Genomic DNA, 18,717 nt, shown 5'->3' on the forward strand with positions numbered 1-18,717 from the left:
GCATGTTCCGAGATAAATTGCACATATTTCGAAATAAACTATACAGCTTTTTAGATAAAATGTTCTAACTTCGAATAAATAGACAATTTCGTCCCTGAATTTCGCAAGTTACATCAATTTCGTTCCTGATTTTTCAATTACATCAATTTGGGACTCGACATCATTTTAGTCTCTCGTTACATCAATCCAGTCTCTCACTACATCAATTTAATCATTTGTGACATCAATTCAATCCCTCGTTACATTAATTTAGTCATCGTTACATCAATTTAGTCTCTGTGTTACATCAATTTAGTCCCCGACTGGTGTAGTTACATCAATTAGTGCTACGGTTGCATCGATTTGGTCATCGTGTGGTGTAAGTGCATCGATAATGTCCCAATGCGACATCAATTTGGTCCCATGCCACATCAATTTGGTATTACCGTTAATTATGACTGCTGACGGTGTTAAATGGTAGAAATTGTCACATCAATTTGGTCATCGTGCTACATCAAATTAGTTATTCCTCCCTCCGTCCCTCTTTCATTTCACATTCTCTGAGCTGAGCTTAAGGCTCAGAGAGATCACATTTCTCCTACTGTGAGCCCATCAATGGCTTTTACTGTAAAAACAAAACTTTCCACAGCCTCCATCCTCAAGTTCCTCTCACTCCGCCTTCCGATCATAAGCCCCTCTCCATCACCTACTACGCTCTCTCCCTTCTCCGCACCTCCAACCTCATCTCTTCCACTTTCGTCATCGACGCCTCCAATAACATCGACCGATGCCTCACCTTCTCTGAGACCCTCCGCCTTGCCAACTCCTTTGCTTTCTGCCTCCGGGCCTGCTTTTCCCTCCCCAAGGGCGACGCGGCCTTTATCCTTATCCCCCCCTCCCTCAATGTTCCCATCATCTACCTCTCCCTTGACCAGTGTTATCGGAACCGGACCGGATGATGAACCGAAAGGGGTACGGGTTCATGGGTTTATGGGTCCAACCGGGGGTTCGATGGGTCGGACCGCACGTTTATTTAAAAAAAATAAATATTCATATTATTAAAAAAATTATGATAATTAAGATAAAAGTATGATGATTTTAAACAAATATAACAATAGTATAAGAAAGTATCTATATTAATATTTCTTACTCAAAATAAATATTTTATTTTAATAAGTACTTAAAAGTAGATTTAAAAAAACAAAAAAGTGGTGGTAGATTGGTTGGTAGTATGCTAGTATGAGAAGTAAGAGGTCATGAGTTCAAATCCTTACACAACCAATCAATTTTTACATTAAATAGGAAACCCATAAAACCCATAGAACCGGCCGATTCAATGAAATTTTGCTTAAAACCGGCCGGTTCAATGGGTTCGACGGTTCAAAGTTGCAATTTCGGTTTTCAGGCAAACCGGACCGGACATGGTACCGGTTCCCGATCCGACCGATCAAACCGACCAATCCAATCCGATTCTGATAACAATGCTCGTCGTCTCTTATACAAACCCACTCAGCTCTGACTCAGAGATTGCCCACCAGGTCCACATCAGCAACCACTCAATCGCTTTCGCCACCTCCTGGACTGCTTCCAAGCTGCTGCTTAAGCTCCGACTGTGTGTGATCTTCGTTGACTCGCCCGAATTCGACCCTCGTCGGCTCACCGGAACTGGAAAGCAACTGGGGTTCACCGCAGGAACAGAGCTCTGACTCAGAGATTGCCCACCAGGTCCACATCAGCAACCACTCAATCGCTTTCGCCACCTCCTGAACTGCTTCCAAGCTGCCGCTTAAGCTCCGACTGTGTGTGATCTTCGTTGACTCGCCCGAATTTGACCCTCGTCGGCTCACCGGAACTGGAAAGCAACTAGGGTTCACCGCAGGAACAGAGTGAAGAGAAGCTGAGCGAGAAATGGAAGCTCACACGAGGAGAGGAAGAGAAAGAGGAGATAGATGAGAGGAAATTCGTTTGAAATGGGATTGTGGGACGAAAGATAAAGAGAGACAGAGAGAGAAGGCAGAGGAAGAAGAATAATTTAATTTGGGGTTACATCAATTTGCCTAAGAATAACATCAGTTTAGTCCATGAATAAATTAACGGAACAGTAACATCGTCTGTCCCTTTTGTCGCAAGGATCAGATTGACATAATCGGGGATCGATCTAATGTCACGCCAAACTCAAGGACTTGTGTTGCACTAGTCAAGGACTAAATTGATGCAACACAGGGACTAAATTGGTGTAACGCATGGACTAAATTGATGTAACGAAGACTAAATTAATGTAACGATGGACTAAATTGATGTAACGCGATGACTAAATTGATGCAACGAGAATTAAATTGATGTAAAGAAGGACTGAATTGATGTAACGAGGGATTAAATTGATGTAACAGTGCAAAAGTTGAGCTTCAAATTGATGTAATTGAAAAGTCATGGACGAAATTGATACAATTTGCGAAAGTCATGGACGAAGTTGCTTATTTACGCTCTAACTTCAAGAATCTTTTCATAATTTTTTAGTAAAATACTATACAAATTCTCTACCTAGAATTTTCATATTTACTCTCTACCTAGAATTATCTAGCTATCGCGGCAAGACCATCCAGAAAAGGTGGTGCTCCACGTGAGAAATTCTTTGCTAAAGCTGCTGAGGGCAGAACCGCTTTGATTAAATAATATTTTTTAGAATATTTTTAAAAACTATTCACTAAAATATAATGAAAATAATTTTTAAAAAATTGGGAAAAAAAAACAAAACAAAGCCAGAAAGTTATAACCATCGGCTTCAATTTATGTTGGAGCCTTATAAATTGCATTCTACCTGGTCCAACCGACTAATTTTTATCTGGGTTTCGATTTTTTCTTTTAAGAATCTTATTTTTTAAACTATACGCGTAGACATTCGGTCCATTCATGAGGAACCCAACTGAATCCGGCCCGAATCTAGATGTTTCGAGCATGTTGCTCAAGGTCCTAATTTGGAATCTGGCCTCCCATGAGGAGTGATGGAAATTCAATCAGAGATTACAGAAGACATTCTTTTGGAGCTCTCGTATCGACTAAGTAGATGTGATTTATCGGCTATACAAACATACAGGCACATAATGTTCAGGGCGAGTGCGCCATTAGAGAGGTGGTTTAGTGAGAATCCATCCGATGAATCTCTTGTACTGTGAATCCATCCTATATAGTGAGAATCCATTCTTGTACCGTGAATCCCTTGAGAGTTTCAACGGATCGGACAACTCCGAAACTTTCTCGGGTCCTATAATATTATTCCTTAGTATATAATGTGGTTTCATACTTTTTTCAACGATATGATATCCACTAAATATTCTTTAGAAATAGAAAATTAAGACGTGGGACATATTTCCTAAAACATAGCAAACAAACAACTAGGAAATTTAAATTTAAAATAAGTTCACATTATTGGAGTACCGTCTGAGTTTCATCTATATATCAATTAATCGCGTGAAGATAATGTGTTCAATATTTTAATACACGTACTTACCGAAAAAAAAATTAGTACACGCAGCATGGGATGAATGATGATTATATTCTATTTATTTTTTTTTATAATCATCCACATGCCTCGTGATGATAAATGATATATATATAATCGTCCACATGCATGTGGATAGATTCTTTAGTTTTGAAATGGTATGAAGAGAGGCTGGAGGCCTAACTTACAAGAATTCATTCCGAGCCATACTCTACACCAAATATCGATTCCCTTTCCGATAGGTGCGCCGTGCAAGCGACAAGGTCGACATGCCCAGCCAGCTCGGCAAGGGTTTCGCCCCACCGGTATACTCAAATTAAAATGCAAGCAAGCGATATCTTGCAAGCAATATAAATTGCTCTGCTCGTTTTGAAGAAATTGTATTTTGAAGATTACCTAAAATATAATAAGAAGAAGATAAGGGGGGACAAAAAAAGTCAACTATTCCAAGTTTGATTTAATTTAATTTAAGAAGATAAAAAAAATAATTTAAAAAGTTATATAAAAAAATTGGATAAATACCATTATGTATCTGAACTTTTACACTTAATATTAAATTTTATCAATTATTCATTAATTTTTTAAAAAATATAATCATTAATTTATCTCAACAATGCATTACTCTTTTTTTTACTTTTCTCCATAATTCAATAACACAATCATTACAATCCCAAATAAAATATAATTATTTATAATTGAAAACTTAACCCATTTCCAAACAAAGCTTAAATAGTTGAGAGAATTTAATATTAAAAAATAATTGTAATAATATATAAAAAAAGTGTGAGAAAGAATTTAAAAAATTAAAACTAATGATTGTGTCATTGAATTGAGGGAAAAATAAAGTGAAAGTTAAGTTAAATTAAGTAATTTATTTATACGCGAATAAATTACACATAATGTAAGTAAATCACTCGAGTTCAAATAATTTACTTAAAAAAAATGTAAGGCTTTATTTGATTTTTGAATAAAAAAATTTTACTCTACCCAATTCAACTTTATTCTTCATCAAATTTAACACTATAATTATTATTGTTTTATTTTTTTCTCAATTTAATAGTACTTTTTTATTCAATTTTTTTTAATTATTTTTATAATTAATTTTTTACTAATAGAATTTTCATCTACTTTTACATTTATACATACATATATATTCTCACTCATCCATATATTTGTCAATATTTATAATCATTACATAAAATGAAGTTGAGTTGGATTATGATCCAACTCCAAAACCAAACTTAAGCTTAAATAATTTATTTGCATGGATCATATTAATAATTTCAATCATACGTATTGGAGACCAACCCGACTCCATATAATCCAGATATTGGAAATTTTTGTAAATCCAGTTGACGTGGTATAGGTTGATATATAGGTTCGATCAAGTTGGTTATTAATTATAGGGTCTGTGTCATATGTCGGCCTTTATATATCGATGAAACACATAATTATGCAAATGAGCTATATTCAGGGCCGACTCTTAATACGTACATTCGGCAACCAACCGATTTACATGAAAGCTAATTTCTTTGGATGATTTAACATTAATCTGGGGGGGATGCTTGGCTGGATATTGATCACAATTGGTTTATTTTTCCTTTTATCTATATATACAAGTTTCGACTAGCCATGTGAGTATCCGCCAGGTAGCATTCTTAATCTACAATTTACCACAACGTGTTTGGCCTAACCAGGGACGGAGCTAAATGGCCCTCCTGGAAAACAAAGTTGATTTATTCATAAATATGCAATTTTCCCTAGATTATTGAATAATTATAAGTTCTGCCCCACCTAAATCGTGGAATATGAAATCCTAATTTTTAATTGCCCCTAGTCAACTCTCTTTGTTGGCCTATCATAGCTTCAATTCTTGTGATTGCCCGTTTGAGTTGAGCAAAACTAACGTCACATCATAAACTATAGTAATATTGCAATATTAACTTTCTTTTGTTTGAAGATAATTTTGGTACTGATATTTTCTCCTTATTTTGATATAATAATGAACGGTGGCGGAGCCAAATGGACTCCAGGGGGGCAATTGCCCCCCTGAAGTCTCAATTGCTTTAATTTTTACCCTGGAAATTATATTAATTTAAGATTTTATCCATATAAAATTAATATTTTGCCTCTCCTGAAAAAAAATATTTTTGCATTATCTATGTCAAGTCGTATTTTGGCCCCTCTTACACGAAAATCCAGGCTCCGTCCCTAATAATGAAGATTTTGAACAATTTCTCACATGAAAATACAGTAACTTTAGCTAAATAATAAGTTCATTACATGCACTTTCAGCGAAAAAAATAATAATTTATTACGTGCACACGAGTGGTCAAAGGTTTAGCAAGTATAATAATTATTCATTAGTGAAATAAACTATATTGTATTTTAAATGTGAGAACGATAATGAGCAATGACAATATTATCTTACAAGGAATATCTACGGGCTTAGTACTATGAAAAATTGAGATCAACGCGATTACCACCTACGTGCTTACCTCAATTTTTGATAAATCTCGTGTCATGGTGATGAAACTTTTTCCATATAGTTTTTTTGGATAAGTGTTCGTTGTGAATTTGTTCACTTCTGAATTATTCAACTTATTTAATTTATGAATGTACTTTATAAGCAAAATCTTGCCCCCTTTGAAAAAACTTTCTGGCTCTATCCCTGCTTCCACAAGATGTTCTCTTCGCTGATAAGGGTGATGTTTTCCTGATATTCATCGGGACGGCTAGTGCGGCCAAGAGTGCATTTTCTCTGCCCATCGTGACCATCTTGTTCCCCCAGTTGATAGATTTTTTTGGGAGGAACGGGGCAGAGGAGTTCGAGTTTGGAACAACATAGAAACCAAATTCTAGCCGATTGCAGCTACTTTGGTTCGCAATCGCATGTATATTTTTGCACATATATGAATATACATACTCATTTACTCACCCATTATCTACACTATCAATAATCTGAAACCTTTTCAACCCTCAGTTACTTTTACTCCAATAAAAATTATAAAACAATTAGCTTGCATTGGTTTTCTATTTGGATAAATGATCCAATTCAATTTGATTTTATGCAATAATTGAAAATGTTGATAAATATATTGATGTGTGAATATATATATATATATATATATGAAAGTAGATGAAATATTTATTATTAAAATATTGATTATAAAAAGTAAATAAAAAAATTAATTATTAAAAATGATTAGAAAAAATATGAGTAAAAAATTATTATTAAATGGCTTCGATCCACCCCCGCGTCCTGTGGTCTCCCCCTTGCTGTGCACCCTCTCGCACTCCTCCAAGGCATTCAATAAACTTATAATTAGCTATTGTTGTGTACTTGCTCGTAGTAATTCAACATGCCCTTCTATGTGCAATTTCAATTTTCGACTTCCCATATATGGAGAAATTAAATCCTCAATAACTCCATATCTGCTGGCCAGAAATTCAATTCGCACTTTTAGTAGATGTAAACTTCTTATCTATATTAAGTACATTGGGCAATTAATTATTCTATAAATTTAACCTAAGTAGATATCACGACCGTTGTACGTCAATAAGCATGTGTAACTTTTTTCAATTTATAAAAAAATATTTTTGTTTTGATATGCTTGTACAAGTTCATGGTGATTAATTTTGAAATGATGCGTAGTTAAATTAATATCTATCGGTATGTCCAAAAAAAGAAGAAGAAAGAAATGTCTGCTGATGTATTTCATAACCATAACAAACAATGTTTAAATTACTTAGTCGATAGCAGATTAATCAGATCATACACAAAAATATAAAGTTGGATTAGTGTAACCATCGAATAATCTATAGTTAAGATATCCAATGCGAAGAGGTCTTCATTTTACTTCTCAAAATAACTAATCTTAGTTAATTTCGAAATAGAATGAAGTTTTAAAAATAAGACACAAGTACAAAACTTAATTTAATTTTTAAATTGTGTATTTGTTCCATAAATCATAATTAAGTGGAAAGGACTAGCTAAGAAGGCAAAAGAGAAAAACGAAGCTCATCTGCAAAATATGACAGCACTGGCAGCCTCCTTTCCGGTGACAAGCGACGCCATGAAAGGAGGATTCAATCTACACATTTGGATTTTTAATTTTTCTTTTTTTTAAAAAAATAATTTTCAACGCCATCATAAAAAGTTGCTAGCAATTTCTTAGGCTTTCTCCAATGGATCTCTCATTTTGGAGTCTCTAAATTGAATCTTATATTATCATAGAAGCGTCACGTCGAATAGATACAAATTTTTTAAAAAAAAGAGATACACAAATTCCAATGCAATGCAAGCCTCTAAATTTACTCTATGATCCAAACTTACATATTTTATATTTTTAAAAAAGAAAGATAACAGCAGCTGTCGCGTGGGGCCTACGATTGCCACGTGACAATCACTGGTTAGTGCATCTATGTTGAGAGACGTCTCTCTGCTGAGGAGAGAAGTCTCTTTGCACAGAGACGTCTCTGGCCACGTTGGAGCGTCTTTGAGCTGCTCCAGTGGCAGCCATGTCTCTGATCAGCTTCACGAGGAGAGAGAGACGACATGGAGAGATCGGCAAGAGATGGTTTTAATACCCATGCATTTCACGGAATAATTGAATTTTTAAGTCAATATTCATATAACTAACACATATTGGTCCAAACAATTCGTCGTTTATTTTTTAAAAATATAATCTCGAGTTCGAGTGTTGTAAATTAAAAAAATACATAATTAGAGAGAATTTTATTTTTTAATAGATCGACTTGATTTGAACTGAATTAGTAAATTGAATTTTCGAATATGACGATGAAAAAAAAATAGAAAGGTTAATATTCGTATATACATATAGTTTCCAGGCACTTGAACCATACACACAGCATACACATGCCACCTATAGAACATGGACTAGTATTCGGTTTTGTTTTGATTCCATCAGGACATCTCTCTCTCTCTCTCTCTCTCTCTCTCTCTCTCTCCTTTTCTTTTAAATATTTGTTTCCCATTGGTTTGAGAAGTTTTCTGTGACCTTGCAAAAGCTATAAGGAAACGAAGGCATCTTGTCAGGAATTAAAGAATATTCACATGAAGACATATTAAATTTGTGAACGTGTTAAAATAATAAAATAAAATTGGGCAGATAAAGATATTTTGGAATTAAGATATTCGAGAATCCTATCCGATCCTGTCCTATCTATATGGAGCTGTTCTTACACGATAACACGACGAACGTAACTGATGTTTTACAGCTGACTACCAGTCGAGTTTTTGGAATTCTTCACGCCTCGAGTCTGCATAAAATTTCCGAATATTAAGAAACACCTTATAGATTCTCGTAGGATCTGCGTTATTTTATCCCGATTGTCCTCCCGATGGACCAGAAGAGGCTCGCAGGGCAGATGCCTCCCGTAAAATTACAATCTTCTAAGTAATTCATACATAAATATTTATCCTTCCACGAAATTACTCGTTTTCGTTTTCGTTTTCGTTTTCCCTACTAGTAGGAATTTTTCACTTCTCCCATCCAAGGAGCCTACCCATATCCAAATCATCGGTCTGTTCCTGCCAATAGTATTGAGCCGACCCGCATTTCCAAGGCAATGTACAGAGGAACGCGAAACGCGATTCGGCTCGGGATCTATTGATATATCCGACCAATTGATAAAAGCCCGAGCACCTTTAAAACCATATGGAGGCCCATGAAGATACAGAAAATTCGGCTCTAAAATGAAATATAAAAAAGACCGCATGTGAAATAGATCTTTTTTCTGGTCCGTGTCCATATCCATTGGACAGCATCTGATCAGGACAAAGATGACAGACGAAGTTGGCACAACATCATTCCTCTCCACATGGACAAGGGAAAAATAAGTCCGTACTACAGTGAACAGTTGATTATGCGAAAGGGTCGGGAAATTATTCGGTTCATTCGGTCGATTTTCTGCAAGTAGATCCCCCTTGAAACAGTTGATCTAGCGGCTTGTAGAAGCACGAAACCGTTCCTCGTAGGAATTAGATGATTTTCGTGAACGTATGTATATACCAACTATAATAATCTTATGAAATATGAAGATTTAATTAATTAATTAATTTTTATCTTTTCCACGAGAAATAATTATTTAAATTTTCCCTCTATCTTTTGTGCACCCAAATAACTCATTTTCGGTTTAAGATTACAGAGTGAAATGCAGACCCCGGCCCAAATGTGGTTTGTCCGAACCTTCGTTTTGAAATATGACAAAAATTTTGCCTTCGATTTCATACATAAAATTCTATTCTATCTGTCAAAATATCCGCCGTTAGATTTCCGTGAGCACACGACTTAACAGCATTAAATCGAATCAAAACAACAATGTTTTTACACAAAAACAAATACATTTTTTCAAAAGAAAAGAAAATGCAAGAGGAAGGGGGAGGTCTGGAGGTTCCCCGTGACCTTTCCCTTGGGCTAGGTTGCCGGAGATGTCGGACCCCCTCCGGTGACCTTGCCCGAGGGAAGATCCAGTGGGGGAGTTTTGATGGGGGCTCCCCTTCTTTTTTTTTTTCTCAAATATTAAAACGACATCGTTTTGGTTGTTCAACTAAAACGACGTCGTTTTGAGTTTTTTTTTTGGCATTGTAGGGTATAAAAATGATATCGTTTTGGTCTTTTAACCAAAACAACGTCATTTTAAAATTCAAATGACACCATTTGATATTAAAAAAAAAAAAAGGTAGGGGAGCCCCTGCTGAGCTCCCCCACCAATGACCTCCCCTCAAGCAAGGTTGTTGGAACGGTCCGACCTCTCCGGCAACCTAGCCCAACCCCCCAACAACTCCGTCTCTTTCCCTCCAGTGACCTCGTCGCTGGTGGAGGTCGTCGGTTGGGGGCAGCTCCGGTGGAGCTCCCCCCTTTCTCTTGTCTTTTTTTTATTGGGTAAAAACGGTGTTGTTTTGATTCGATTTAATGCCGTTAAGCCTCCTGGTCATGGAAGCCTAACGGCGGGTCATTTTGACAAACATAGTAGAACTTCATGTATCAAATTGAAGGCAAATTTTTTTCTTGTATCAAATGGAAGGTTCAGGCAAATTTTATGTACCAAATTGATAGTTTTTTCATGAATAAATCAATAACAATCAAATGGAAGATGATAATAATGATATGAAGATTTTATCAATAGACAATAAAGGGGTACGATATATAAAAGATTTCCCGCTTTTTTCTATTTCAAGCACGTAGATGATCGCTCCTGCGCTGAGCTTGGACCATGACATGAGAACAATGTATGATCTTTTTGAGGGGTGAAATGAGAACTACGAATGGAACCCTTTAATTTATTGTTTTGTCAAAATAATAATAGCAATTATAATAATTGTACATGTCTTACGTTAATGTCTAGAATATGTGTAATAACTCACGGCGGGATGTTATTCTTCAGATATATATATAGCCTAGAAATTAACATGATCAGCTCATATACATAGAATTATGTGATCCGATTAATTAGGGAACCGTCTCCGTATTCAACCCTCCCGATAAGCTGCGGCAAGTCAAGCCAGCTAGTGATTTTGTTATTCTTTCTTGGAGGGAAATGACTATTTATCATCCTTTTATAATATAAGATAATAAAGATAAGATGCGTACCTAATACTCAATCACCACGTCTTCATTTGGTCTTTAAAAATAAATGCGTATACAGAAAGGGATTTGATACAGTGACATTATTATTGATTTAGAATTAAGGATCAATTTTTATTTTGAGACCTTACACGCCTCTTCATTTCCCTTTCCCCTATCTTCTTCTAGGTCAATGAATTTTTTTTTCTTTTTTAGGTTAAAAAAGAGATTCACAAGTCTAATTCAAAGAAAATAAATTGAAATAACGGAAACACTTATCATTCATTGATAAGGGCAAAGATGACAACCGAAGTTGGCACAATATCATTCCTGTCCACATGGACAAGGGAAAAATAAGTCCATGCTACAGTGAACAGTTGATTATGCGAACAGGTCGGGAAATTATTTGATTCATTCTGCACGATGTTAGGTCGATTTTCTGCAAGTAGATCTCAAATTGAAAGAGTTGATCTAGCGGCTTGTAGACGCACGAAACCGTTCCTCATAGGAATCAGATGATTTTCGTGAACGTATATATATATATATATGTATATATAAAAGCTATAATAATCTTATGAAATATGAAGATTTAATTAATTAATTAATTATCATCTTTTCCACGAGAAATAATTATTTAATTTTTCCCCCTCTCTTGTGTGCACCCAAATAACTCATTTTCGGTTTAAGATTACAGAGTGAAATGCAGACACCGGTCCAAATGTGGTCCAGCAGGGACAGAAGAAATGAACTGGAGAATGAATAAAGAGAAAATTGTCAATTTGGTACGCGAGGTTTGCCCGAACCTTCAATATGATACATGAAAAAAAATTTCCTTTGATTTGATGCATGAAGTTCTATTCCGTCTGTCAAAATAACCCCTTGTTAGACTTTTATGACCACATGACTTAACGGTGTTAAATCAAATCAAAACGATATTGTATTTACACAAAAAAAATCCATTATTTTCAAAAAAAAAACAAAAAACAAGAGGACCGGGGGAGGTCCGGAGGTCCCCCTGTGACCTTTCCCCTGGAGGCTAGGTCGCCAAAGATGTCGAACCCCTCCGGCGACCTAGGGAGATCACCGGTGGGGGCTCCTTTTTTTTTTTTTTTTTTTTGCGTCGTAGGGTATGAAAATGACGTCGTTTGATATTTTTTTTTAAAAAAAAGAGGGGAGCCCCCACCGGTGACCTCCCCTCAGGCAAGGTCGTTGGAAAGGTCTAACCTCTCCGACTCCCTCGTCGTGGCTGGAGGTTGTCGGCTGGGGGGAGCTCCTCTCTTTTTTTTTTTCTTTTTTTTTGTGTGTGTAAAAACGGTGTCGTTTAGATTCGATTTAACGCTATTAAGCCGCGTGGTCACGGAAGTTTAACGGCGGGTCATTTTGACAGACGGAATGGAACTTCGTATATCAAATCGAAGGCAAAAAAAAAATATGTATCAAATCAAAGGTTCGGACAAATTTCGTGTACCAAATTGATAATTTTCTCATGAATAAATCATTAACAATCACACAAAATATGATAATAATGATATGAAGATTTTATTGACAGACAATAAAATGGTATGATATATGAAAGATTTCCTGCTTTTTTCTATTTCAAGCATGCCGATGATCGGCTCCTGAGCTCGGACAATGACATGAGAACAATGTATGATCTTTTTGGGGTGAAATGAGAACTATCAAAACAATAATAGCAATTATAATAATTGTACGTGTCTTACATTAATGTCTAGAATATGTAATAACTCACAACGGGATGTTATTCTTCAGATATATATATATATATATAGCCTAGAAATTAACATGATCAGCTCTTATACATTTATAAAATAATTATGTGATCCGATTAATTGGGGAACCGTCTCCGTATTCAACGCTCCGGATAAGCTACGACAAGTCAAGCCAGCTAGTGATTTTGTTATTCTTTCTTGAAGGGAAATGACTATTTATCGTCCTTTTATAATATAAGATAATAAAGATAAGATGATTACCTAATACTCAATCACGAAGTCTTCATTCGGTCTTTAAAAATAAATGCGTATCGAGAAATGAATTTGGCACAATGGCATCATTATTGATTTAGAATCAAAGATTAATTTTTATTTTGAGACTTTACATGCTCTTCATTTCCGTTTCCCCTATCTTCTTCTAGGTTAATGATTTTTTTTCCTTTTTCGGTGACTTACGAATCTAATTCCAAGAAAATAAATCGTAATAATGAAAGCACTTATACCTCTTCCTCTAATGAACTTTTTTTAATTTTTTTAAAAAAGTGTATCTGATGCATTTGTTTTTCTATTTACAGATTTTTTTTTCTCAACAAGTAACGAGATTATTATCATTACTGAAATATCAAATACAAACAAGCATTGGAGGGGTCTCTCAAGGCAAACTACAACATAAAATTAGCTGGATAACTCACCGGATATCAAGCACATAACCACAAACCAACCGATACCTAAATCGGACATTTCGCATAAGGATCCCCAGTGAAAATTGAGAAGTGACCATAAATCCAAATAGACTCAACTTCTAATATAGATATCAATAAAACAAAAATTCATAGTATTAGGCTAGGGAAAACTACATATTTAGTCATCTATATTTAATTACTTTTCTATTTTCGTCATTATTATTATTATTTTTATATATTTTCATCCTATACCATTCATTGTTTATCTCTTTTCATTCTTCCGTTAACTATTCCATTAAAAATGCTGAGTTAGATCCTTGTGGATACAACATAAATGAGGCATCAACAAATTTTTATTTTATTGAAAATAAAAAAAATCCAAAAAGGTCAAAAAATAGAAACAAAAAATAGAGAGAATTGAAGAACAAAAAAAAAAACATGGACAACATCACAATATTTCCTCTTTCTCTTCCTCTCTGAGCTAAGCCAAAGTAACGAACTAATCCAACTTTACTACGTTCGCATTCGCTCTCCATTGTTTATCATTTGAGATCTAACATTGAGCATTCAAAAATTTACAAAACTTATATCGAAAAAAAGTACAAATTGATAAATAACAAGGGAGATGATACAACATAAGAGTGAACGAGATGAATATGATAAAACTAAATAGAGGGTGTATATTCGAATTTTACAGTTGGACAAATTCTCTTGGAACTAATTCATCTATGGGATGAATATGCTTTAAAAGTCAATATGCTTCAATGAAACGACATTAGGCAGTGAAATGAGAATGCTGAAGGAAATTGGGATTTGCGCAATAAAATTAGGTTTTTGTTAATTTGATAAGTGTGCAAGTTGATTTTAATAAGATTTTTCTTGAAAAAATTGATTCACTTAAATTCCGCGACGAAGAGGAAGGGCAGATGGACGTATAAATTCCCATACAGCATCGAATTTCAGGAGGACTCCGCTCAACTCCCCCTGTCCATCAATGCTATTAGCACCGCCATCGTCGCCGTCATCAGATCTGATGCCAACACTTTTCAAATGAAAACGCTTCTTATATTATTATTATGGAAAATTATCACTAGTTACTTTCGCAAGCTTTGGAAAGTCCATCCAACCATTTTACGACACGTGGCACAGCAACGTGATCTTGGCAGCTGGCGATCGCCACCGTATGGAGAAAGACTAGCGCGCGTTCGCGGAATGCCAAGTTCACCCGCCCAGTCAACCGGCACCACAATCACTTCCCAAACGGCGGCTGCCGGTGCCACCAGCCGCGTAACCCCTCGGCGCAATTACGGCATTTCCCGGGGGCATATGCGTCAATTCGCCGAATCCAATGGCGTCCCTTAACTGTCTCGGTGAAATTCCCCAAACGCGTGGCTCCCTACACACACACACACACACATATATATATATATATATATATATAAACGGGAAGAAGAGAGCTATTGAGAAGGGAGCGGTCTTACAATTTTCTCTCCTCAGCTCAAATCTGCGTCTTCCCCATTTCCATCATCTTGTCCGAATTGTCCGTACGTACGGAGGAGTTTGATCTGAATCTGACCTGTGAGTTTCGATCAGCTCCTGTTCCATTTCTCTGCAGCTTACACTGTCATTCTCTGCTCTGCGCTTGAATTTCTTGTTGCTTTTCGCGGATTGCGCATTGATTGAAGCTCGTTCGAGATCTAGCTCCAGCTTCGATCTTGTTAGATCTGTGCAGCGATTTCGTCCCGTTGAGCATGTCGTCGTTTTGCTGCATATTTTTATGATAAAATCTGATTCGATCTGCGAGGAGTGGTGAGATGAGCTCGTTCTGTTCGGTTATACGTGAGATTTGGTAGTTTCGAGGAACCTGCGGTGAGATCTGAATGTTGCTTTTGGTTTTGGTTTGATCCGTGTGTTAGTGGAAATTAATCTTCCCCTGCAGCAGCAGCTACGATAAAACTGCAAGCAACGATGAGCATTTTTTGTTGTAATTGTGTTGTTTAGGATCTAATCCTTTGAATACGTAGCTGATATTATATGTAGTAATACGCTACTGATTTACATCGTCGTCATGGTCTGTACACTGTTTCGAGTAGATTGATGACGTAAGCTGGAATGGAAATGGCAATGATCCAAGCCTGATCTGATGCATTTTCAACTTCTACGTGTCTCGATGCCGAGAAATATATGTTGATGGATATATATATATATATTTATCTTTTTTATTTGTATCTTTCACGATGGATTTTGTTGGATAAGTTGCATTTAATCAAGGATCTGACGTCGATTTGGTGATTTTTCCATTTGTAGGAGCTGCTTTAATATGGCTAATTATACTCCGAAGAATATTCTCATCACTGGGGCTGCTGGGTTCATCGCATCTCATGTCGCGAACCGCCTTGTTCGTAGCTATCCTGAATACAAGATTGTCGTGCTTGACAAGCTTGATTACTGCTCGAACTTGAAAAACCTGATTCCTTCTCAATCCTGCCCCAACTTCAAGTTTGTGAAGGGAGACATTGGCAGTGCTGATCTTGTCAACTACCTCCTGATTACTGAATCCATTGACACGATAATGCACTTTGCTGCACAAACGCATGTTGACAATTCATTTGGCAACAGCTTTGAGTTTACCAAGAACAACATCTATGGCACACACGTGCTTCTTGAAGCCTGCAAGGTGACTGGGCAGATTAGGCGATTCATCCATGTTAGTACGGATGAAGTCTACGGAGAAACAGAGGAAGATGCTGTAGTGGGAAACCATGAAGCTTCTCAACTCCTACCCACCAACCCATACTCTGCTACGAAGGCTGGAGCTGAAATGCTCGTCATGGCATATGGTAGGTCTTACGGGTTGCCAGTGATAACGACCCGTGGAAACAATGTTTACGGGCCAAATCAGTTTCCTGAGAAGTTGATCCCCAAGTTCATCCTCTTGGCCATGAGAGGGAAGCCTCTCCCGATCCATGGAGATGGATCCAACGTACGGAGTTACCTCTACTGTGAGGATGTCGCTGAGGCATTCGAATGCATTCTTCACAGGGGAGAGGTGGGACATGTCTACAACATCGGGACAAAGAAGGAAAGGCGAGTCATTGATGTAGCAAAAGACATATGCAAGCTCTTTAACATGGACCCAGAGACCAGCATCAAATTTGTGGAGAATAGGCCTTTCAATGACCAGAGGTACTTTCTGGATGACCAGAAGCTGAAAGACCTAGGTTGGTCTGAGCGGACTATATGGGAAGAAGGGTTGAAGAAGACCATGGAGTGGTACATCAACAATCCAGACTGGTGGGGCGATGTTTCAGGGGCATTGCTCCCTCATCCTAGGATGCTTATGATGCCAGGTGGGATTGAGAGACACTTTGATGGGTCTGAGGAAGGGAAATCCCCATCCTTTGAGTCAGGCCCCAATCAGACACGAATGGTGGTCCCACCTTCTAAAGGCAACAGTTCTCCCTCGAAGCCATCCTTAAAGTTTCTTATATATGGGAGGACTGGTTGGATTGGAGGTCTGCTTGGTCAACTGTGTGAGAAGCAGGGAATCCCATATGAGTATGGAAAGGGGCGTCTAGAGAACAGGTCACAGCTCGTCGCAGATATTCAGAGCATTAAGCCGACCCATGTCTTCAATGCTGCTGGTGTCACTGGAAGGCCCAATGTTGATTGGTGTGAGTCCCACAAGACTGAAACTATCCGCGCAAATGTTGCTGGAACCTTGACCTTGGCTGGTGTGTGTCAGGAGCACGGGCTTCTGATGATGAACTTCGCCACGGGTTGTATTTTTGAGTATGATGCTCAACACCCTGAGGGCTCTGGGATTGGCTTTAAAGAGGAAGATAAGCCCAACTTCACCGGCTCTTTCTACTCCAAGACTAAGGCCATGGTAATAGAACTTCTAACTTCTTTTCTGTGCTTTTTAATCATGCCTTTAATGTGCTTACTGGCCGGGGAAATTGGCATTACTTTCTCAAAAAGAATGGAAATATCCAAATCTGAATTTATAGGATTTCGAGTATCATAGTTTTTTGAATTTTTCTACTCCCCTTTCTTTTCCTCTGAGTTCTACTACAATTGATTAGAAATCAGTTTACGTTTAATTCTCACTTCTCAAATCAGAAAGAATTCTTAAACTGAAATTATTTTATTACAAGGCGAGATGAAGAATGAGATCACTCTTCTCCGAAGCAAAAATAACCTCCTCAACATTTACACTTTTCCTGAGCAGGTTGAAGAGCTATTGAAGGAGTACGACAATGTCTGCACTCTGCGAGTTCGAATGCCGATATCTTCGGACCTCAACAACCCACGCAACTTCATCACCAAGATCTCCCGCTACAACAAGGTGGTCAACATCCCAAACAGCATGACCATTCTGGAAGAGCTCCTCCCAATCTCAATCGAGATGGCAAAGAGGAACCTGAGAGGGATATGGAACTTCACGAACCCAGGGGTCGTTAGCCACAATGAAATCCTCGAGATGTACAAGGCCTACATTGACCCTGACTTCAAGTGGGCCAACTTCACCCTGGAGGAGCAGGCAAAGGTGATTGTCGCCCCTAGGAGCAACAACGAGATGGACGCGACCAAGCTGAAGAGCGAGTTTCCAGAGTTGCTGCCGATCAAGGAGTCGCTGATCAAGTACGTTTTCGAACCGAACAAGATGACTTAAGGAGAGTTAACCCTGGTACTTAAAATTTTTTTTCTTCGGGTACGAATTTTCTTGGTCTGGGTCATGTTACACTGTCTTATTGGGAGGGTTGGTTATAACGTGGTTGCATTAGCCATTTCACAGGAGATTTTACGAGCTTTCTACAGGGTTAAAAGTATTTTAACACCCCATTATTATCCCTTCATTCTACTGTCATCGACTGCCATTGGGAGAGAGAGGATGAGCATTAGCTTGTACTTAGGTAAAATGCTTCTTTTTGTTTTGTTCGGTAAACGTAAGATGTTGATTTATTCGAATAAAATTGAAATTCTTAATTTATGAACGTTTTTATTTGTTCTTTGTTGAATGGCTCTTATTGACTTGCACTGGAGCGGGTAAATCATCGCCATTCAAGCTATCATGACCAGAGCCGTCAGAGAATTCCACCTGAATGTCTGCCGGGTCAAGGCCCGTATAATTTTTACAATTGACATTGACCTGCAGGGGTTGTTTATTGGAACATAATAATGCCTTTTCACACCCAGCATAGTCCAAGAATTCAGAATTAGATCATAGATCTAAG

The 18,717-nt window shown here is 37.3% G+C and overlaps 1 protein-coding gene across 1 annotated transcript; it reads left to right on the top strand.

Moving 5' to 3' along the window:
- The first annotated feature begins 14,902 nt into the window (after positions 1 to 14,902).
- LOC116214687 (trifunctional UDP-glucose 4,6-dehydratase/UDP-4-keto-6-deoxy-D-glucose 3,5-epimerase/UDP-4-keto-L-rhamnose-reductase RHM1) lies at positions 14,903 to 18,485 on the top strand. The gene is made up of 3 exons (XM_031550112.1): positions 14,903 to 15,058; positions 15,788 to 17,369; positions 17,712 to 18,485. The coding sequence occupies exons 2-3, from the start codon at positions 15,801 to 15,803 to the stop codon at positions 18,153 to 18,155; spliced, it is 2,013 nt and encodes a 670-aa protein (XP_031405972.1). The 5' UTR covers positions 14,903 to 15,058; positions 15,788 to 15,800; the 3' UTR covers positions 18,156 to 18,485.
- Positions 18,486 to 18,717: the final 232 nt, after the last annotated feature.

Source organism: Punica granatum, chromosome 1 (assembly GCF_007655135.1).
Source record: "Punica granatum isolate Tunisia-2019 chromosome 1, ASM765513v2, whole genome shotgun sequence".
NCBI lineage: Eukaryota > Viridiplantae > Streptophyta > Magnoliopsida > Myrtales > Lythraceae > Punica > Punica granatum.

Bases quoted from the DNA above. Each gene is read 5' to 3' on its own strand.
- LOC116214687 (XM_031550112.1), top strand. From the start codon at position 15,801: ATGGCTAATTATACTCCGAAGAATATTCTCATCACTGGGGCTGCTGGG. The intron at 17,370-17,711 runs GTAATAGAACTT...TTTCCTGAGCAG, and splicing joins ACTCCAAGACTAAGGCCATG to GTTGAAGAGCTATTGAAGGA.